We start from the raw sequence: 19,962 nt of genomic DNA, 5'->3' as shown, positions 1-19,962 counted from the left end.
GGATGAGGAGTATGGAGTGATGGAGGAGTTTTCAGAAGGACACAAGGATATGATGGAGCCACCTAATACCAGGAACCCACCAGAGAGATGTCCCCGTCCTCTGTATTCCCGGGATTCCACACAGGAAGGTCACACCATCCCTCACTGTTACAAGGTTGGTGGGATGGAGTATCTAGAACATGGACTTGTGGAGATGATGCGTGGATTTTACAGATGATTTTTCTCTCATTTTCTTTAGGGTGAAGATCTGATAGATATAAAAGTTGAGGTTAAAGAAGAAGAAGAAGAGAGGTATGTGAGGGATGATCAGCAGTCTATGGAGGAGGATGGAATAACGGGGATATTTATAGAGAAGGACACTCCTACAGAGATCAGCACAGGTGGGTCATTAACACTAAATACATTCCTCCACCCATACTGCTCACTGATTGGTCCAGAGGGCCCAGGTCTAGCAAGATCTCTGACCCCAATTTTCCCATATGTGCTTGCTCTGATATCTGCTGGCTGTGCTGGGTGGAGGGATATGTCTGTATAGTCTCAGACCCAAGTCACTGAGTGCAGTCTCAGGAGATTGGAGGCAGTGGTGTGGGACCCCTGCAATTTGTCTCAAGTAACATATAAGCTTCCACTGATTACTGAATACCAATATTATGAGGCCTGACCCCCACACTATATACTTTATGTTGTATATTACATACTCCTGACCCCTGCACTATATACTCTATGTTGTACATTACATACTTCTGACCCCTGCACTATATAATCTTTGTTGTACATAATTCCGATACTGTATAGTCCTAACTTTTGTATCCTATATAATAAGTTGTATATTACATAAGCCTTACTTCTTTTGCACTCATTTTCTACCAGCTGGACATTTTATATCTGATGATCTGATTGGAGGACAGACTTTTACATGTTGATAATAATGTGATAACATCCTCAAACTTTGGAACCTTAAACAGAAAGTGATAATGAGGGAGGAGTCAATAACCCAATGATGGTGGTCTTCAGGATCAGTCCAGTCTTCATCTTGGTTGTTCTCCCCCCATCCTCACTCTCTGACCTCTGGTGGGGCTCAGCCCCGCTGTTATTCATGACTAAATCATGGACTAAATAAGGAAGTGCAGAACTTCTTGTGTTGGGAAGATGGCAATGAGTGATAGAGGGGGTGGGCACACTCGTCCTATAATCTTGTTTCCTCACTCTCTGACTAAGGTCCATGAATAAAGAAATGAACTGGTAGGAGATCAGAGGACCCATTTACTAGTTACCTTGAGGGGGAAATTGTAAGATCCTCAGAGACAAGGCTGCCTGGTGTGGGCGGAGTCCTGGTTTAGGGGAACCAATCTGCTCATGTCTAGTAATAATCGTTTTATTTCTATTTTAGTACATGGACGGGAGATGAGGAAAACCTCAGAGGATTGTCTCACTTTGTCTCCAGACTGTAAAGTAGAAGATGAGGACATCACACAGTATAGTCCAGGAGAAAACCCGGCTACCTCAAATGTTCATCCGGCACCACACAGTGTAGATGGAACATCGTATTCCTCTTATCCTGAGGAACCTCAGACTGTGAGGGACGGTGCCGTCCTTCCAACAGATAAGAGGTTGTCCTGTACTGAGTGCGGGAAGTGTTTCCATTTTAAATGCAATCTTGATGTGCACAAAATATCTTGCACAGGTGAGAAGCCATATTCCTGTCCTGAGTGTGGGAAATGTTTTTCAGACAAGTCCAGTCTTTACCCACATCGGAGAATACACACAGGGGAGAAGCCTTATTCCTGTAATGAGTGCAGGAAATGTTTTTCACGAAAGTCCCAATTAATCATTCATCAGAGATCTCACACGGGGGAGAAGCCATATTCCTGTCCTGAGTGTGAAAAATGTTTTTCAGCCAAGTCCGCTCTTTACAAACATCAGAGATCGCACACGGGGCAGGAGCCACTTCCCTGTTCTGAGTGTGGGAAATGTTTTTCACAGATGTCCAGTCTTGCCAGACATCAAAAGTCTCACATGGATGAAAAGACTTATTCCTGTCCTGAGTGTGGGAAATGTTTTCCAACAAAAAGATATTTTGTTATTCATCAGAGATGTCACACGGGGGAAAAGCCATATAACTGTCCTGATTGTGGGAAATGCTTTTCACGGAAGTCCCAACTTCACAAACATCAGCAACTGCACACGGGACTAAAACCATTTTCCTGTTCAGATTGTGGGAAATGTTTTGTACGAAATTCATACCTTGTTATACATCGGAGGTCTCATACAGGGGAGAAGCCGTATTCCTGTTCTCAATGTGGAAAATGTTTTTCACAGAAGTCTGATCTTTCCAAACATCAGAGATCTCACACGGGGGAGAAGCCATATTCCTGTCCTGAGTGTGGGAAATGTTTTTCACAGAAGTCTCATCTTTACAGACATCAGAGATCTCACACGGGGGAGAAGCCACTTTCCTGTCCTGAGTGAGGGAATTGTTCCTCACTGAAGTCCTGTCTTCCTGTACATCAGCGATCCCACACAACCCTCGAGGTGTATTAGTGCCTTGAGTGTGGGAAATATCTTCTATATGAATGTTGCTGGACATCACATCTCTCATGTGGGGAAGAAGCACACCCTGATATACACCTCAGATATACTCCATGGCTGATCTTCATCATGTAAGAAACACTTCATAAGGAGATCAGAGATCACCAAAGACATGGTTGAAGTGTTGTACCGTGTTGGTCATTGATAGCAGTAAAAAAATAAAAATGGAGTCTGTGACGGAACCGCTTGGCACCCCGACTAGGTGCTTCCTTCCGCCATACTGTGCTTCCTGCCCTCCAAACCCTTCCGTGCAGACTGAGAGCTAATACCAGCCCCTTTTACCCCAAACATTGAACACAGACAAGATGCGAGGTAAAATCCAAAGGAATGACTGTTTATTGAAACTCAGACACATACTTCAGACACATACTTCCCCACCCCCCACACACACCTGTACTCAATCAGTGTCCACCATCAAGTGGATATAGGAGGAGTCCCCTGTAGTGCATTTGCACATCTCTCCCAGCAAGGAGTATTGTCTCCAAGGGTTAGAAGGGCTGGATTCATCTCTTTTTCATGGATAGTGTAGGACCCACTGATAATGGGGTACTTTGACGCAGTAGTGGGCTTGAGCACGATATGGCCATATGGTGGGACCAAACCCCCATTTTTATTTATGGGCTCTCTTCAGATTTGGTAGTAATTTCTTTTGCATTTGCGCGCTATTCTTTTTTAATATACCGTACAGGAGGACATCCCCTCCTGATCATATTACCCTAACAATACAAACAAGAATATAATTAACATAACTAAGAACAGCCAACATGGACTACGCTACTCCCCCTCTAGCAACTGATAACTTACAGTGATATACTTAACATGAGCTAATTAACTGGTCACTTAAACCAGCCTAGGTGGAGGGGACAATACTAGCAGACAGACAGAGACAATAGAACAATGAGAGAGATCTACTTACCATAAACACGTGGGAGGCCCCAGTGGTTTGAGCTGATTACATAACATCTACAGTCATTGCGGGTTTGAGGCATAGAGGCCCCAAATATGGATATGGAACCTCCAGTTCCCGGAGTCTGTGTGTTTTGGGGAGACATAAACTTGAATCAGAAACAAGACCACTCCACGGATCCTCCAGGCATACACCTTCCAAAGAGTAGTGTTCCCTTAAATGCCAGGGCCCATAGTCAGTGGGTAAGAGGCTCACTCCCAGTCCTCTCCAAAAGCCTCTGTCCTGGTTAGGTCTGTGACAGAGTCATTACCTTTCATTGGCTGAGTACATTTTGTAGTGTGAGCTTTCAGAAACATTTAGAGGTCTACTTAAAAATACAAAAATAGTTGAATGAGTGTGACCAACATTCACCCAGCCGTGACAAGTTTTAGCAATATTTTATTTCATATGATCATTGGCTCCATCTATTGGCCATAATTCTTTATTGCACTATTGTTACTGATGGAGGTATTTCAGGAAAAATACTGTAATATGGCCACTAGATGGAGCTGGAGATCATAGAAAATAACTGTGGTAATTAAAATACAACCAGAATTTTTAACAGCTGAATAAATGTTTGTCACATTCGTCCAATGAACTTTCTGTAAATAAGGGGAAAAAAAACAAGGGAGGTTAGTGAAAGCAGCGCATATTACACACACTACACATTGTTAGGCACACGGTTAACACTTTGATTGCCCATAGATATTAATCCCTTAACAACCAGTGTCATTAGTACAGTGACAGTATAGTATTATTATTTATGTATTGGTGTCACTAGTGATGTCGGTGTCAGTTAATGCCCCTCCCAGTGAATGTCAGCTAGCGTCAAATTGCCCGCCACACTATAACAGTCCCACTCTAAGTTGCTGATCACCACCATTACCAGTATAACGTCATAGCTGTGTAAATTCCACCATAGTTTGTAAACTATAACTTTCACTCAAACCAATTAATATACACTTCATGGGATTTTTTTTGTTTTTTACCAAAGTCATGTAGCAGAATACAGTTGGACCTAAACTTATGCAGACATTTGAATTTTTTTTAATAATATTTTTTTTTTTATTGGATATATTTTACAATAGAAATATTTTTTTTTTAAATGTTTGATTTTTTGTTTATATAATAAAAAATAAACCTAGTTGTGATCGAAGGCCACAAAAAAAGCTTTATTTGTGTAAAAAAAATGATATAAATGTAATTTGTGTACAGTGTTGCATGACCGTGCAATTACCAGTTAAAGTAGCGCACTGCTGAATAGCAAAAAAAAAGCTCTGGTCATGAAGGGGGTAAAACCTTCCGGAGCTTAAGTGGTTAAACCAACCATTCATTTAAAACTAAAAATGTGCATTTGGCCATTTGATGGCGCTAAGTATAATAGAAATTGGTGTCATCACCCGGGCTCGTCGGCCTCCTGCTTCAGGGGGTGTGGCCAGATGGACACGTTTCTACACATATGGTGGACTTGTCCTAAAGTGCGCCCCTTTTGGATGAGGGTACACTTTTATTTTTTCAGGTACAGCAGCAGCGAGCGAGCAACTGGAGGAGTGTGTGTAGAGGAGAGCGTGGAGGAGAGCCGGGTGACACGTGCGGGGGAGCCGCACTAGGTCACCAGAAGCCGGCGCGAGTGCAGGGGACCGGGACAGAGAGACCGGAACAGAGAGTGGGACCGGGACGTGAAGGACCGGGACTGTAAGCCGCGGCGGTAGACGGCGGAGTGGCGGCTGCGGCGGTGAACGGACACCACACAGTATTGAGGAGGGAGGTTCACGGAAGCAGGGGAGGAGGAGCAGCGGTGACTGGTGAGTATCTCTCTGCAGCTGTGTGACGTGCTTTGGGACCTGTGACTGACGGACTGACAGACCAACCTGTGACTGACTGACCATCCTGTGACTGACTGACCATAGGGATCTGTGACTGACTGACCATAGGGATCTGTGACTGACTGACCTTAGGGATCTGTGACTGACTGACCATAGGGATCTGTGACTGACTGACCATAGGGATCTGTGACTGACTGACCTTGCTTGCGACCGTCAACGACTGACAGACTGCTCTGCGACTGACTGACTGCTCTGCGACTAACAGACTGTTCTGCGACTGACAAGACTGTTCTGCGACTGACAAGACTGTTCTGCGACTGACAAGACTGTTCTGCGACCGACAAGACTGTTCTGCGACCGACAAGACTTTTCTGCGACCGACAAGACTGTTCTGCGACTGACAAGACTGTTCTGCGACTGACAAGACTGTTCTGCGACCGACAAGACTGTTCTGCGACCAACCTACGGCGCTCTTGACTGATCGACCGTGAGTATTTTAGAGACTGGTGAGTATCTTAGCGACTAGTGAGCATTTTGCGACTGGTTAGCATCTTGCGAGGGTTAGCATCTTGCGACTGGTGAGTATATTTGCAACTGGTGTGTATCGGGTGAGTATCTTGCGACTGGTGAGATTCTTTGCGACTGGTGAGTATCTTTGCGACTGGTGAGTATCTTGCGACTGGTGAGTATCCTTGCGACTGGTGAGTATCTTTGCGACTGGTGAGTATCCTTGCGACTGGTGAGTATCCTTGCGACTGGAGAGTATCTTTGCGACTGGAGAGTATCCTTGCGACTGGTGAGTATCTTTGCGACTGGTGAGTATCTTTGCAACTGGTGAGTATCTTGCGACTGGTGAGTATCTTGCGTCTGTTGGATCTTTGCGACTGGTGAGTATCGTTGCGACTGGTGAGTATCATTGCGACTGGTGAGTATCGTTGCGACTGGTGAGTATCATTGCCACTGGTGAGTATCTTTGCGTCTGTTGGATCTTTGCGACTGGTGAGTATCTTAGTGACTGGTTAGTATATTAGCGACTGGTGAGTACCACAGGTTTAGTACCAGGGAAGTTAGAGGTAGTGTAGGTTAGGAAGAGCAGTTCGTTAATATATCCCCATAGAGTAGTGGGTAATAATGTCCGACAGGATTGCGGATGCCACTCAGTGCACTTCTTGCTGCATGTATGAGTTCCTTGATGAACCATTCGAGGGCGAATACTGCTGTGCAAGATGTGAGCAACTTGTTGCTCTGGTAGACCAGATCCTGGACCTACAGAACACAGTGGCAACAACAACCTGGAAAGGAGCTTGGACATTACCTATCAGGCGCTGGTAGGGGCCAGCATAGAGGAGGGAGGAACAGAGGAGACGCAAGAAGCAGAGGTACGCAGCTGGGTGACGGTTAGGAAGGGTAGAGGGAGGAGAGCCAGGGAGGCCAATCCTGAGTTGGTACACCCTAACAAATTTGCCGAGTTGCAGGTTGAGGGGGATATCAGCTCAGGGGTGGCAGAGCTGGAGCATGCACCCTCCCCCAGCTGCCAGGGGAGGGACGGCTCCAGGAAGAAGGGGGGCCGTAACTCAGGAAAGGTTAGACAGGTTGTGGTAGTTGGGGACTCAATTATCAAGAGGACAGAGAGGGCAATCTGTAAAAAAGATCTCGTGAACCGAACAGTTTGTTGTTTACCGGGCGCCCGAGTTCGGCACATCGCAGATCTGGCAGACAAATTGTTGTGCTGGGCTGGGGATGACCCAGCGGTCATGGTGCATGTGGGCACTAATGACAAAGTTAAAGGTAGGTGGAGGATCCTTAAGAACGATTTCAGGGACTTAGGTAATAGATTGAGGAAAAGGACCTCCAAGGTGGTTTTCTCTGAAATACTGCCTGTACCTCGAGCCACACAAGAGAGGCAGAAGGAGCTTAGGGAACTTAACAAGTGGCTGAGGAATTGGTGTAGGAAGGAGGGGTTTGGGTTCCTGGAGAACTGGGCTGACTTCTCAGTCGGCTACCGGCTCTTTAGTAAGGATGGGCTGCACCTTAATGGGGACGGTACAGCTCTTTTGGGGAGAAAGATGGCCACCAAGTTGGAGGGGCTTTTAAACTAGGAGACGGGGGGGAGGGCTCAGAAGTAGAGTCAGTCAGGAGGGAGCAGAGGACAGAAGGCAGCTGTAGTGTCAGCAGCGACAGTAGGTCCACAATGTCAATTGGCAGGTCTGTGCGGGAGAACCTCAGACCAAACAGGAATAAACATAACCGCCAATTGCACTTAACTTCCTTAAAAATAAGAGGGGTATATGCTAATGCCAGGAGCCTAGCTAATAAAATGGATGAGTTGGAAATGTTAGTACATGAGGATGACATAGACCTTGTGGGAATAACAGAGACTTGGTTCGACCCCTCACATGACTGGCTGGCCAATATCCAAGGGTATTCGGTGTACCGGAAGGACAGGGTAGGAAAAAGAGGGGGAGGGGTATGTCTCTATGTCAAGAACAATATAAAGGTGATAGAAAGGAGTGACATTACGGATGGGATGAGCATGGATTTAGAATCTGTGTGGGTTGAACTCCATAGGGAAGGAGAAAAGGGGAAAGTAATTGTGGGGGTTTGCTATAGGCCACCTAACCAAGGGGAGGAGGTAGAGCTGGAATTTTTAGCACTAATGGGTAAAGTGGCAAAATTGGGATCAGTCATCGTATTGGGGGACTTCAATTACCCCGACATTGACTGGGAAGAGGGGACTACACACTCACAGAAGGCCCGTCTATTCACGGAAACCTTACTGGATAATTACATTTCACAGTTGGTGGATTTCCCTACCAGAGAAAACGCAGTCCTGGATCTATTGCTCACTAATGACCCAGACCTAATCTCGGAGGTAGGAGTCCAGGACAACCTGGGCTCTAGCGATCACAGGATGATCACATTTAGTATAAATAACAATATAACAAGGCAAGTGGGGAACATAAGAACCCTAAACTTCAGAAGGGCAAACTTTCCAAAGGGTAAACTGGGACCAAACCCTGGGATCCCTGACCACAGAGGAAAAATGGGAATGCTTTAGGAACATATTAGGCAAAGGCATCTTGCAGTGCATTCCTATGGGAAATAAATTTAGAAGAGACAAAGCCAAACCTGGCTGGCTAAACTGTAGTGTCAAAAAACTTATTAGGGGGAAAAAATTGACCTTCAAGAAGTATAAATCAGAGGGCACAGTATCGGCTTTCGAGCAATACAAGGAGGCAAATAAGAAAAGTAAACAAGAAATCAAGATGGCTAAAATCAACTTTGAGAGACAAATAGCAGAGGATAGTAAAAAAAACCCAAAGAAATTCTTTAAATATATCAACAGCAAAAAAACTAAGGCAGAGCATATTGCACACATAATTAACAATGATGGGAGGATGGTTACAGAGGACACTGAAAAAGCAACCGTGCTGAATGCTTTTTTCTCGTCAGTCTTTACACAGGAAAAGGAGGGGTACACTGACCATGACTGTATGGTTAGTAGTAATACACAGGACTTGCCACCATGGCTAACAGAGGAGGAAATCAGGGAAAGGCTGGATAAACTTAACACAAACAAATCACCAGGACCGGATGGCATACATCCGAGAGTACTCAAGGAACTCAGTAAAGTTATATCGAGACCACTGTTCCTGATCTTTGCTGACAGTATTAGGACAGGAGATGTACCAGGGGATTGGAAGAAAGCTAACGTGATTCCAATATTCAAAACGGGCCAGAGGCATATCCCGGGAAATTATAGGCCTGTCAGTTTGACATCAGTAGTATGTAAACTTCTGGAGGGGATGATAAGGGACTATATCGTAGAGTTTGCTAAGGACAACAACATCATCAGCAGTAATCAGCACGGGTTTACAAATGGGCGTTCTTGTCAAACCAATCTCCTAACATTCTACGAGGAGGTGAGCTGTGAGCTAGATAGGGGGAGACCAGTGGATGTGGTGTACTTGGATTTCGCTAAGGCGTTTGATACAGTTCCCCACAAGCGCTTAATTTATAAAATAAGGTCTGCAGGTATCGATAGCAGGGTTTGCTCTTGGATACGGAACTGGCTAAAAAGGCGTGTCCAAAGGGTAGTAATAAACAGCGCATACTCAGACTGGTCTGAGGTGGTAAGCGGGGTCCCCCAAGGCTCAGTCTTGGGACCAACCTTGTTCAATTTATTCATAAACAACATTGAGGTCGGGATCAGTAGTTCGATATCAGTTTTTGCAGATGACACAAAATTGGGCAGGGCAATAACTTCACAACATGAAGCAGATATCCTACAGAATGACCTGGACAAAATTACGGAGTGGGCAACGACTTGGCAAATGAGGTTTAACGTGGAGAAGTGTAAGGTTTTGCACTTGGGGACTAACAACACAATACACGTTAGGAGGGGAGCCCTTGGGGGAATCAAAAATGGAGAAGGATCTGGGAGTCTTGGTTGATGATAGATTAGGAAACAGCATGCAATGTCAAGCGGCAGCTTCCAAAGCCAACAGAATATTAGCATGCATAAAGAAAGGGATGCATTCCAGAGATAAGACTATAATCCTTCCACTTTATAAAACTCTGGTCCGACCGCATCTGGAGTATTCCGTCCAGTTCTGGTCGCCAGTCCTCAGGAGGGATGTGTTGGAGCTGGAGAGAGTCCAGAGAAGGGCAACTAAACTAATTAGGGGATTGGAGGACCTTGACTATGAAGAGCGTCTACAATCGCTCGATTTATTCTCCCTGGAGAAGAGACGTCTGAGGGGGGACATGATAGCAATTTATAAATATCTTAATGGGGATCCCAGCTTAGAAAAAAAGCTGTTCATTCGAAGGGATTGCATGAGGACTCGAGGGCATACAATGCGATTAGAGGAGAAGCGTTTTAACCTCAGGCAACGCAGGGGGTTCTTTACTGTTAGGGCAACAAGATTGTGGAATTCTCTACCACAAGAGGTGGTTTCTGCGGGTAGTATGGTGGCTTTCAAAAGACTCTTAGACTTACATCTCAAGGATCAGAACATTCAGGGGTATGTGAGATGATTACAGCCACACACACCTACACAGGTTGAACTAGATGGACTATTGTCTTTATTCAACCTCACCTACTATGTAACTATGACATTCAATATTACCAAAGATGGAAGTATTACCCTACTGATGTGTAGATTGTGTGGAGAGGAAGGGTCTATCTGTAAATAAATGGCGCCGTCCCCTGGGATAAATTATGAAATAGTTATGTAACCAGGTTGGTAGGCGACTAATAAGGATGGAGGGAGGGAAGGGAAAGGAATGGGACAAGGAGGGAGTAAGTCTACCAAACACAATGTGGGGATTTGAATGTGCCTGTCTATTAATACCAAAGACCAAAAAAGGATAAAAAAGGATAATACATGTTTATTGATTATAACAAACAACAATATATATCAAATCGTATAAATAATACAATATCTGTTTAAAGTAGATCTTGTGGATCTACGCGTTTCGCTCAACAGAGCTTCCTCAGGATCCAAGAGAATATTCTTATCAGATAAATCCATATAAAATCACAATATCTAAAACAAACACTAATAACAAACAAGTAGACATTTTTTGATTCCCCTTTGTTTCTCTCTCTTCCGGTACTTAAAAAAAATGTATTTATATATATTTTTTCTCTGTGGTACTATGGATATTTTGGTGTGCATCTCCTTCATATCTCTCACTCGTCTTGTACACATCTTCATTAATGTCATATCATTGTTCACTTACCCCATTGCACCTTTCCTTATTTATTCACACTCGCTTTGGTTGTGTTGGCCCTCACACTCATCTATTTTATTTTTGTGTATCGATAGAGTCACATTTACACTTCACTCTGTGTGTCACTTTATATAATTCTAATACCCCTTTCTGGGGTCGTCAGTATTCATATTGCACATACCATTCACTGCTTTTTCTGTCTTTTGTTCCTTATATGTCAGCTGTATTCTATACAGATTTCTAAACATCATCATACATCACTGATTAAGGAGCAGTGTTTTTGATTTTTTACTAAAAGAGGAAGGACATGTTTCAATGGCTTTTACTTTGTGATCCTCCTCTCCGCCTTCCAATTTTTTGGAATCCCCCCCCCCCCCCGATGGCCCAATTTAGTCTGATTACTCACACACCCTTTTTTCTTTTTCTTTATTCCTTATTTTTTTCTTTTCCTAATAATTTATACATTTATTTATTTTTGTTATTTATTTATAATTTTTCTTTTTTTTCTTTTCTTTTTATATACTATGTATATTGATTTGTTATTATTGTTTGTTTTAGATATTGTGATTTTTATATGGATTTATCTGATAAGAACATACTCTTGGATCCCGAGGAAGCTCTGTTGAGCGAAACGCGTAGGTCCACAAGATGTACTTTAAACAGATATTGTATTATTTATATGATTTGATATATATTGTTGTTTGTTATAATCAATAAACATGTATTATCCTTTTTTATCCATTTTAGGTCTTTGGTATTAATCCCCATTATCCAGTGTTTGGTAGACTTAACCCCTCCTCGTCTCATTCCTTTCCCTTCCCTCCCTCCATCCTTATTAGTCACCTACCAACCTGGCTACATAACTATTTCATATTTTACCCTACTGAATAAACCAGTGGAAAATGTCCCGGAACACACATGGACATTAATATACTTCATGTTCTTCCCCATGACTAATTAATGCCATTAATGTCTAAACCGCTGGGAACAAAAGTTAGTGCACCCCTAAGTTAAAATGTTCAAATTAGGCCCAGGGTGTCAATATTGTGTGTGGCCACCATTATTTTGCAGCACTGCCTTAACCCTCTTGGGCATGGAGTTCTCCAGACGTTCACAGGTTGTCAGTGGAGTCCTCTTCCACTCCTCCATGACATCACAGAGCTGGTGGATTTTAAAGACCTTGCGCTCCTCCACCTTCCATTTGAGGATGCCCCACAGATCCTCAATAGGGTTTAGGTCTGGAGACATTCTTGGCCAGTCCATCACCTTTACCCTCAGCTTCTTTAGCAAGGCAGTGGTCGTCTTGGAGGTGTGTTTGGGGTCGTTATCAAGTATGAATACTACTAGCCTATGGACCAGTCTCTGAAGGGAGGGGATCATGCTCTGCTTCAGTATGTCACAGTACATGTAGGCATTCATGGTTCCCTCATTGAACTGTAGCTCCACAGTGCCGGCAGCACTCATGCAGCCCCAGACCATGACACTCCCACCACCATGCTTGACTGTAGGCAAGACACACTTGTCTTTGTACTCCTCACCTGGTTGCCACCACACACGCTTCACACCATCTGAACCAAATAAGTTTATCTTGGTCTCATCAGACCACAGGACATGATTCCAGTAATCCATGTCCTTAGTCTGCTTGTCTTCAGCAAACTGTTTGTGGGCTTTCTTGTGCATCATCTTTAGAAGTGGCTTCCTTGTGGGATGAAAGCCATGCAGATCAATTTGATGCAGTGTGTGGCGTATGGTCTGAGCATTGACAGGCTGACCCCCCCACCCCTTCAACCTCTGCAGAAATGCTGGCAGAACTCATATGTTTATTTCCCAAAGACAACCACTGCATATGATGCTGGGCATGTCCACTCAATTTCTTTGGTCAATCATGGTGAGGCCTGTTCTGAGTGGAACCTGTCCTGTTAAACCGCTGTATGGTCTTGGCCACCGTGCTGCAGCTCAGTTTCAATGTCTTGGCAATCTTCTTATAGCCTGGGCCATCTATTTGTAGAGCAACAATTCTTTTTTTCAGATCCTCAGAGAGTTCTTTGCCATGAGGTGCCATGTCGAACTTCCAGTGACTAGTATGAGAGAGTGAGAGCGATAACACCAAATTTAACACACCTGCTCCCCATTCACACCTGAAACCTTGTAACAAATGGCTAATTGGGCCTAATTTGGACATTGTCACTTAGACATTAATGGCTGTGTGTTGAGTTATTTTGAGGGGACAGCAAATTTACACTGTTATACAAGCTGTACACTCACTACTTTACATTGTAGCAAAGCATCATTTCTTCAGTGTTGTCACATGAAAAGATATAATAAAATACTTACAAAAATGTGAGGGGTGTACTAGCTTTTGTGAGATATTGTATATTTTATCTTGTACCTAGAATCATCAGGACAGATCCCTGTATAGACAACACATTTTGGTCCGATTTTTTTCCCCCCGTGTCTGCCCCAGGTCGGGTTAATTTGTTGGGGGTTGGAAGGAAGGCCGTGTGCTAGTAAGCCATGTTTGTATTTATTATGATGTACATAAATACAGATTATGTTCTATGTTTATGAAACACTAATATTGAGTCTGTTAATTTTAAGAGAAAACTGTCTGTACATCTTCATAGTCCTGAAGAATCCTTGTGTGAAACGCGTTGACCAGTGAACAGAAAAATATGGAGAAATATGATCTGAAGCAAACACAGTGATGTGCCTCCATTCCTAATGGTTAATGCAAACAGAAAACTGAGGTCGTGGGACTTTAAATGAGGCAGGTCACCAACTAAGATATATAAAAATAGAATCTGAACGTAGTCATTTATTATACATACAGTAATTGATACAAATGTTGACATCAGTAACAAATTTGATGCAGACATGTATACAAAAAAAGCTGACAACAAAAAAAATCCATATAGTAAGGAGATTGTTATAATAGTAATAAGATATATTCAGTAAAGAAGTACATGGCCGTCACTAAATGTTACATCTAAGTGAAGAGAGGAAATATCTATACCTACACGAACCTTATGATATATACCAACTTATTCTTATATATGTATGATGTACATGAGTGAAATTAGTAGGAAACATTGAACGCTCCTGAAGATGTTGGATTACGAAACGCGTACAGTGCCGTCGCAGCACTTCCGGTTCCGCCATTCGCATGGAACGCATTGCGTTCCAAAGGCTTACACTACGCTTGTTTTACAAAGGATTATTGTGAGTACCCTACTATTTGTTTTATGCAATAAAATAGTTATAGCAGTATCACACTATTGGCCTCTTTCTTCCATCTACCCATACCTGTCCCACTATACCTGGCTGATTTCGGCGTATACACGTATATGAGAGCGGACCACGCTGACGTCTGGGCCTACCTGTAGGAACCATAACAGAGCCCTACTGGGCACTTCAGTTATACCCCCACCTCAAGCCCCCAGAGAGGAACAGGATCCAAAAGAGGAATACCTGCCATATTTATATACCCGCTCTATACCCCTGTGTGGGGTGGGTATTTCTTGTGAGTGGGCTACCTTCCCTAGGGGTCACCGAGCACCTCACCCACCACAGGGTTGTATCCAGCATCTATTATATGAAGATTCTTTGTCACATATATGGACTAAATATGTTACTTTAATTTCACCTTATTGCTGGACCACCAGCTTGTCTTGTCACTTAGTTATTTTGTTTTATACACTTATTGTATACAGCACTTTACATGTGCTGCCACCAAGTCACCTTTTCATCACCCACCTAATAACCACTGGTCACTTTATTTATTTAAATTCTGCCATTTGTTTATAGTTTGCCCCTTAACTGACTCAGTCTCTATATTTATATATTTTTTTATATATTTATATTTGTATGCACAAGTCACTTTATACACACTATATTTCATTTGTTGACACTTTTTATGTGAGATATTATCCACTGTAATTGCGTTTTATATGCTCATTTTCATTCATTTAATTATTTATTTATCCACCTGTTGTGCATACATTCACACACTCCTCTTTGTGCATACCTACCCTTTTAACATTTAATTATTTATTCTCCTCATTTTGCCTATATCTACACACTTTCCTGTCTAAACTTTTACACTACCTATAGAGGGCAGCGCCATTCCCTTACCTTGATCTCAAACAGAAAACAGAGGTTGTGGGACTTTAAATGAGGCAGGTCACCAACTAAGATATACAGAAATAGAATCTGAACGTAGTCATTTATTATACATACAGTAATTGATACAAATGTTGACATCAGTAACAAATATGATGCAGACATGTATACAAAAAAAGCTGAGACAAAGAAATCCATATAGTAAAGGAGATTGTTATAATAGTAATAAGATATATTCAGTAAAAAAAGTACATGGTCGTCACTAAATGTTACATCTAAGTGAAGAGAGGAAATATCTATACCTACACGAACCTTATGATATATACCAACTTATCCTTATATATGTATGATGTACATGAGTGAAATTAGTAGGAGACATTGATCTCCTGTGTACGAGCTGAGCTCAGTTTGGGGCCAGTTTCCTCATTTTATTGACATCTGGTTTTAGATAAATCAATAAATGTTATTTTAGGATAAATCCATGTAGTTGTCATCTGTCTCATGCTGTGCCCTTAAAGTCCACACATATGACAGTGGTTCCTTGTGAACATCTGTAGGTTCCCATTTCTCTGAACAGATAGGATGTTGGGACTCTCAAGATAGCTCTGTTTTTTCTTCTATCCAAGTTCTCCAAATAAAACATAAAAACACATCCCCTAGACTGGTCATTGGAGACAACGAGCGGAAGAGTGTGTGCACCTGGCTGTGTGAAAATACCCTGTATCTGGCTGTGGAGTAATCAGTGGGAGGCCCAGGCAAACCAATATCCAAGCGGCCCCTGCGGGGGTACCGCTATGCAGAAAGCAAACCTTGCTTCAACAAACAGTTCTCTCCTCAGGACAGAAAAGAAGAGAAAGGTAGGCGACTGCACCAAACTTTGATAAGATGCTGCAATGCACATCGATCACCCAGAGAGCAGAGTCCTCTCCATATGTTTTCCTTTTGGTTACTCCCTAGCAGCTCGCATGCTAAGGACAGCTCCTGTCCCAGCGGAAGCCCATTTGGGAGAAACGCGTAGGATTTGAGGAGAGCCGCGCCGTCATTATCCTTTGTACGGTCCACACTGCATGCGGCCGTACCGGCTTGAATCCATGCTTTTTTTTCCGACTATATGTAAGTGCATTTTCAATATATTTTTATGTGTTTTGAAGATAATGCACTATTAGTTTGCCTCCTCTTTTCCAACCCCTTTTTTTAGTGGCTTCGGGTGTGAAACTAAGGAGAAGAGTGATCCTCCCAATTGTTCTTCTGGAGGCTGGATGGGAACTACTTTATAGGCGAGAAACCAACACGTTTCTGAGCTCAACATATGTTATCTCTGGTAAGGAGCCATACATTATTATTTTCCCCACGAGCACGAGGTGTGTGGTGAGGATGGGAAGATATACTGTGAGGAATTAACCCTAGAGTCACCTTTAATGTTGCTTGCTAGCAGTTTCTTTCTGGCTTCCTATATTTTTTTAATCCATCACTTGCTGGCCACGGAGTGCACTAAAGGGGACTTTGTACCCAGGAGCAGCGTGGGGACCAGCTGCATTGCCTTAAGTCCTGGAAAGAGAAATTTAACCTCTTTACAAGCCCGAATGATCCCCCTACTGTAAGGTTAGAGGGGATCCAACATATCTGGTGAGCCTTCTGATAAACCCCCCTGAGCACTGTGGTGACCCCTTATGAACATTCTTACCACCATTGCCTCCTTGTTTCGGTTTGGAATAGTAACATTGGGAACATTGGACTTACCTTTTATTTCCATATGCATGGTGTACATTCCATATGGATTGATCAACTGTGGACACTATTTAAATATTTTTTATTTCCTATTTTTATTATTTATTATATTTTTGGATTTATATCTTTAATAGCTGGTTGTAATAGGTTTGTTATAATTGCACCCAGTTGGTTGTTTGCACGATTTTGAGGTGTTATCATATACACATATTTAATATATTTACAGATATTGCAAGCGCACTAAACGTGGGAGGTTATTCTACTATACCCCCTCTCTTCTTTATAGAATAGTTCCAATAGGTAGGAAAACGTCATACAAAAATGGTCCTATAAGTGAGGAGGAGAAGAAAGGAACGCAGCCTTTGGCTTATCCTGAACATTTATGAGGGAGGGGTCTTATGGGGGAGGAACGAGGGCAGGGCAACCCAAGCGTATTCTACCATGGACATATGTCAGGAAAGCACATTATGGCCACTAGATGGAGCTGACCATTATAGGAAATCCCAATTCACCATGACTGGGGGAATGCGGGTCACATTTCATCAACACATTTATAACAACCAGATCTGTAAGTGTTTGTGAAATCTTCCCACACAAAATGAACTCAGCCAATGAAAGGTAAGAAATTTTTATTTTTCTCCTGCTATCGGCCAACACGGGACAACACTTCATCCATGTCTTTGGTGATCTCTGATCTCCTTATGAAGTGTTTCTTACATGATGAAGATCAGCCATGGAGTACAGTGGTGATTGAACGTTTGGGCACCCCTGGTAAAAAGTTGTATTAATGTGCATAAAGAAGCCAAGGAAAGATGGAAAAATCTCCAAAAGGCATCAAATTACAGATTAGACATTCTTATAATATGTCAACAAAAGTTAGATTTTATTTCCATCATTTACGCTTTCACATTCTGCAGGGTGCCCAAACTTTTGCAGACACCATTTTTTTGTTTTCTGTAATTTTGAAAGTGTCAATGATGGAAATAAAATCTAACTTTTATTGACATATTATAAGAATGTCTAATCTGTAATTTGATGCCTTTTGGAGATTTTTCCATCTTTCCTTGGCTTCTTTATTGCACATTAATACAAATTTTTACCTGGGGTGCCCAAACTTTCGATCACCACTGTATATCTGAGGTGTATATCAGGGTGTGCTTCTTCCCCACATGTCCACCAACATTCATATAGAAGATATTTCCTGCACTCAGTGCACTAATACACCTCGAGGGTTGTGTGGGACCCCTGATGTACAGGAAGACAGGACTTCAGTGAGGAAAAATTCCCTCACTCACGACAGGAAAGTGGCTTCTCTCCCGTGTGAGATCTCTGATGCTTGGAAAGAGTGGACTTCTGTGGAAAACATTTCAAGCACTCAGGACAGGAATACGGCTTCTCCCCAGTGTGCGATCTCCGATGCATGGAAAGACTGGACTTCGCTGAATAACATTTCCCGCACTCAGGACAGGAATACGGCTTCTCACCAGTGTGCAATTTCTGATGTCTGTAAAGATCAGACTTCATTGAAAAACATTTCCTGCACTCAGGACAGGAATACGGCTTCTCACCAGTGTGAAATTTCTGATGTCTGTAAAGATCGGACTTCATTGAAAAACATTTCCCACACTCAGAACAGGAATACGGCTTCTCACCAGTGTGCAATTTCTGATGTTTGGAAAGATTGGACTTCTCTGAAAAACATTTCCCACACTCAGGACAGGAATAAGACTTCTCACCTGTGTGCAATCTCTGATGCTTGGAAAGAGTGGACTTCTCTGAAAAACATTTCCCGCACTCAGGACAGGAATACGGCTTCTCCCCCGTGTGAGATCTCTGATGTGTGGAAAGAGTGGACTTCTGTGCAAAACATTTTCCGCACTCAGGACAGGAATACGGCTTCTCACCAGTGTGCAATCTCTGATGTTCGTAAAGACCAGACTTCACTGAAAAACATTTCCCACACTCAGAACAGGAATACGGCTTTTCCCCCCTGTGAAATCTCTGATGCATGGAAAGAGTGGACTTCTCTGAAAAACATTTCCCACACTCAGAACAGGAATACGGCTTCTCACCAGTGTGCGATCTCTGATGCCTGGAAAGAGTGGACTTCTCTGAAAAACATTTCCCACACTCAGAACAAGAATATGGCTTTTCACCCGTGTGCCATCTCTGATGTGTGGAAAGATTGGACTTCTCTGAAAAACATTTCCCGCACTCAGGACAACAATAGAGCTTCTCACCAGTGTGCAATTTCTGATGTCTGGAAAGAGCGGACTTCCGTGAAAAACATTTCCTGCACTCAGGACAGGAATATGGCTTCTCTCCAGTGTGCAATTTCTGATGTCTGGAAAGAGCGGACTTCCGTGAAAAACATTTCCTGCACTCAGGACAGGAATATGGCTTCTCTCCAGTGTGCAATTTCTGATGTTTGCAACAATCAGACTTCAATGGAAAACATTTCCCGCACTCAGGACAGGAATATGGATTCTCACCGGTGTGAGATCTTTTATGCACATTAAGCTTGTATTTAAAACGGAAACACTTCCCGCACTCAGTACAGGAGAACCTCTTATCTGTTTTAAGGACGGCACCGTCCCTCACAGTCTGAGGCTCCTCAGGATAAGAGGAATATGATGGTCCGGCACTGTCCCTCACAGTCTGAGGTTCTTCAGGATAAGAGGAATACGATGGTCCGGCACCGTCCCTCACAGTCTGAGGTTCCTCAGGATAAGAGGAATACGATGATCCATCTACACTGTGTGGTCCCGGATGGACATTTGAGGTAGCCAGGTTTTCTTCTGGACTATACTGTGTTATGTCCTCATCTTCTACTTTACCGTCTGGAGACAAAGTGAGACAATCCTCTGAGGTTTTCCTCATCTCCCGTCTATCTAAAATAGAAATACAAAGATTATTACTAGACATCAGCAGATTGGTTCCCCTAAACCAGGACTCTGCCCACATCAGGCAGCTTTGTCTCTGAGGATCTTACAATTCCCCCCTCAAGGTAACTAG

General features: G+C 43.0%; 2 protein-coding genes across 2 annotated transcripts in view; one reads left to right on the top strand and one right to left on the bottom strand.

The window, feature by feature from the left end:
- Positions 1–2,732, top strand: part of LOC309543576 (uncharacterized protein) — a gene marked incomplete at its 5' end in the record, with an annotated part of 185,377 nt that extends 182,645 nt beyond the window's left edge. Inside the window, 1 exon segment of the mRNA XM_082276041.1 lies at positions 1,685–2,732. Within this exon segment, the coding sequence (XP_082132167.1) occupies positions 1,685–2,469 (785 nt within the window). The 3' untranslated portion in view covers positions 2,470–2,732.
- Positions 2,733–18,088: 15,356 nt separating this feature from the next.
- Positions 18,089–19,962, bottom strand: part of LOC309543577 (uncharacterized protein) — a 67,314-nt gene continuing 65,440 nt past the window's right edge. Inside the window, exons 7-8 of the mRNA XM_082276042.1 lie at positions 18,573–19,352; positions 18,089–18,237 (exon numbers count right to left, since the gene is read on the bottom strand). Of these exons, the coding sequence (XP_082132168.1) occupies positions 18,155–18,237; positions 18,573–19,352 (863 nt within the window). The 3' untranslated portion in view covers positions 18,089–18,154. The remainder of the gene's footprint in view (positions 18,238–18,572; positions 19,353–19,962) is intronic.

Source organism: Pelophylax lessonae (genome assembly GCF_965119305.1).
Source record: "Pelophylax lessonae genome assembly, contig: HAP1_SCAFFOLD_232, whole genome shotgun sequence".
In the NCBI taxonomy this organism is placed as follows: domain Eukaryota; kingdom Metazoa; phylum Chordata; class Amphibia; order Anura; family Ranidae; genus Pelophylax; species Pelophylax lessonae.
The sequence above is the reverse complement of the archived record's forward strand: the minus strand, read 5'-3'. Positions and strand labels throughout refer to the sequence as shown.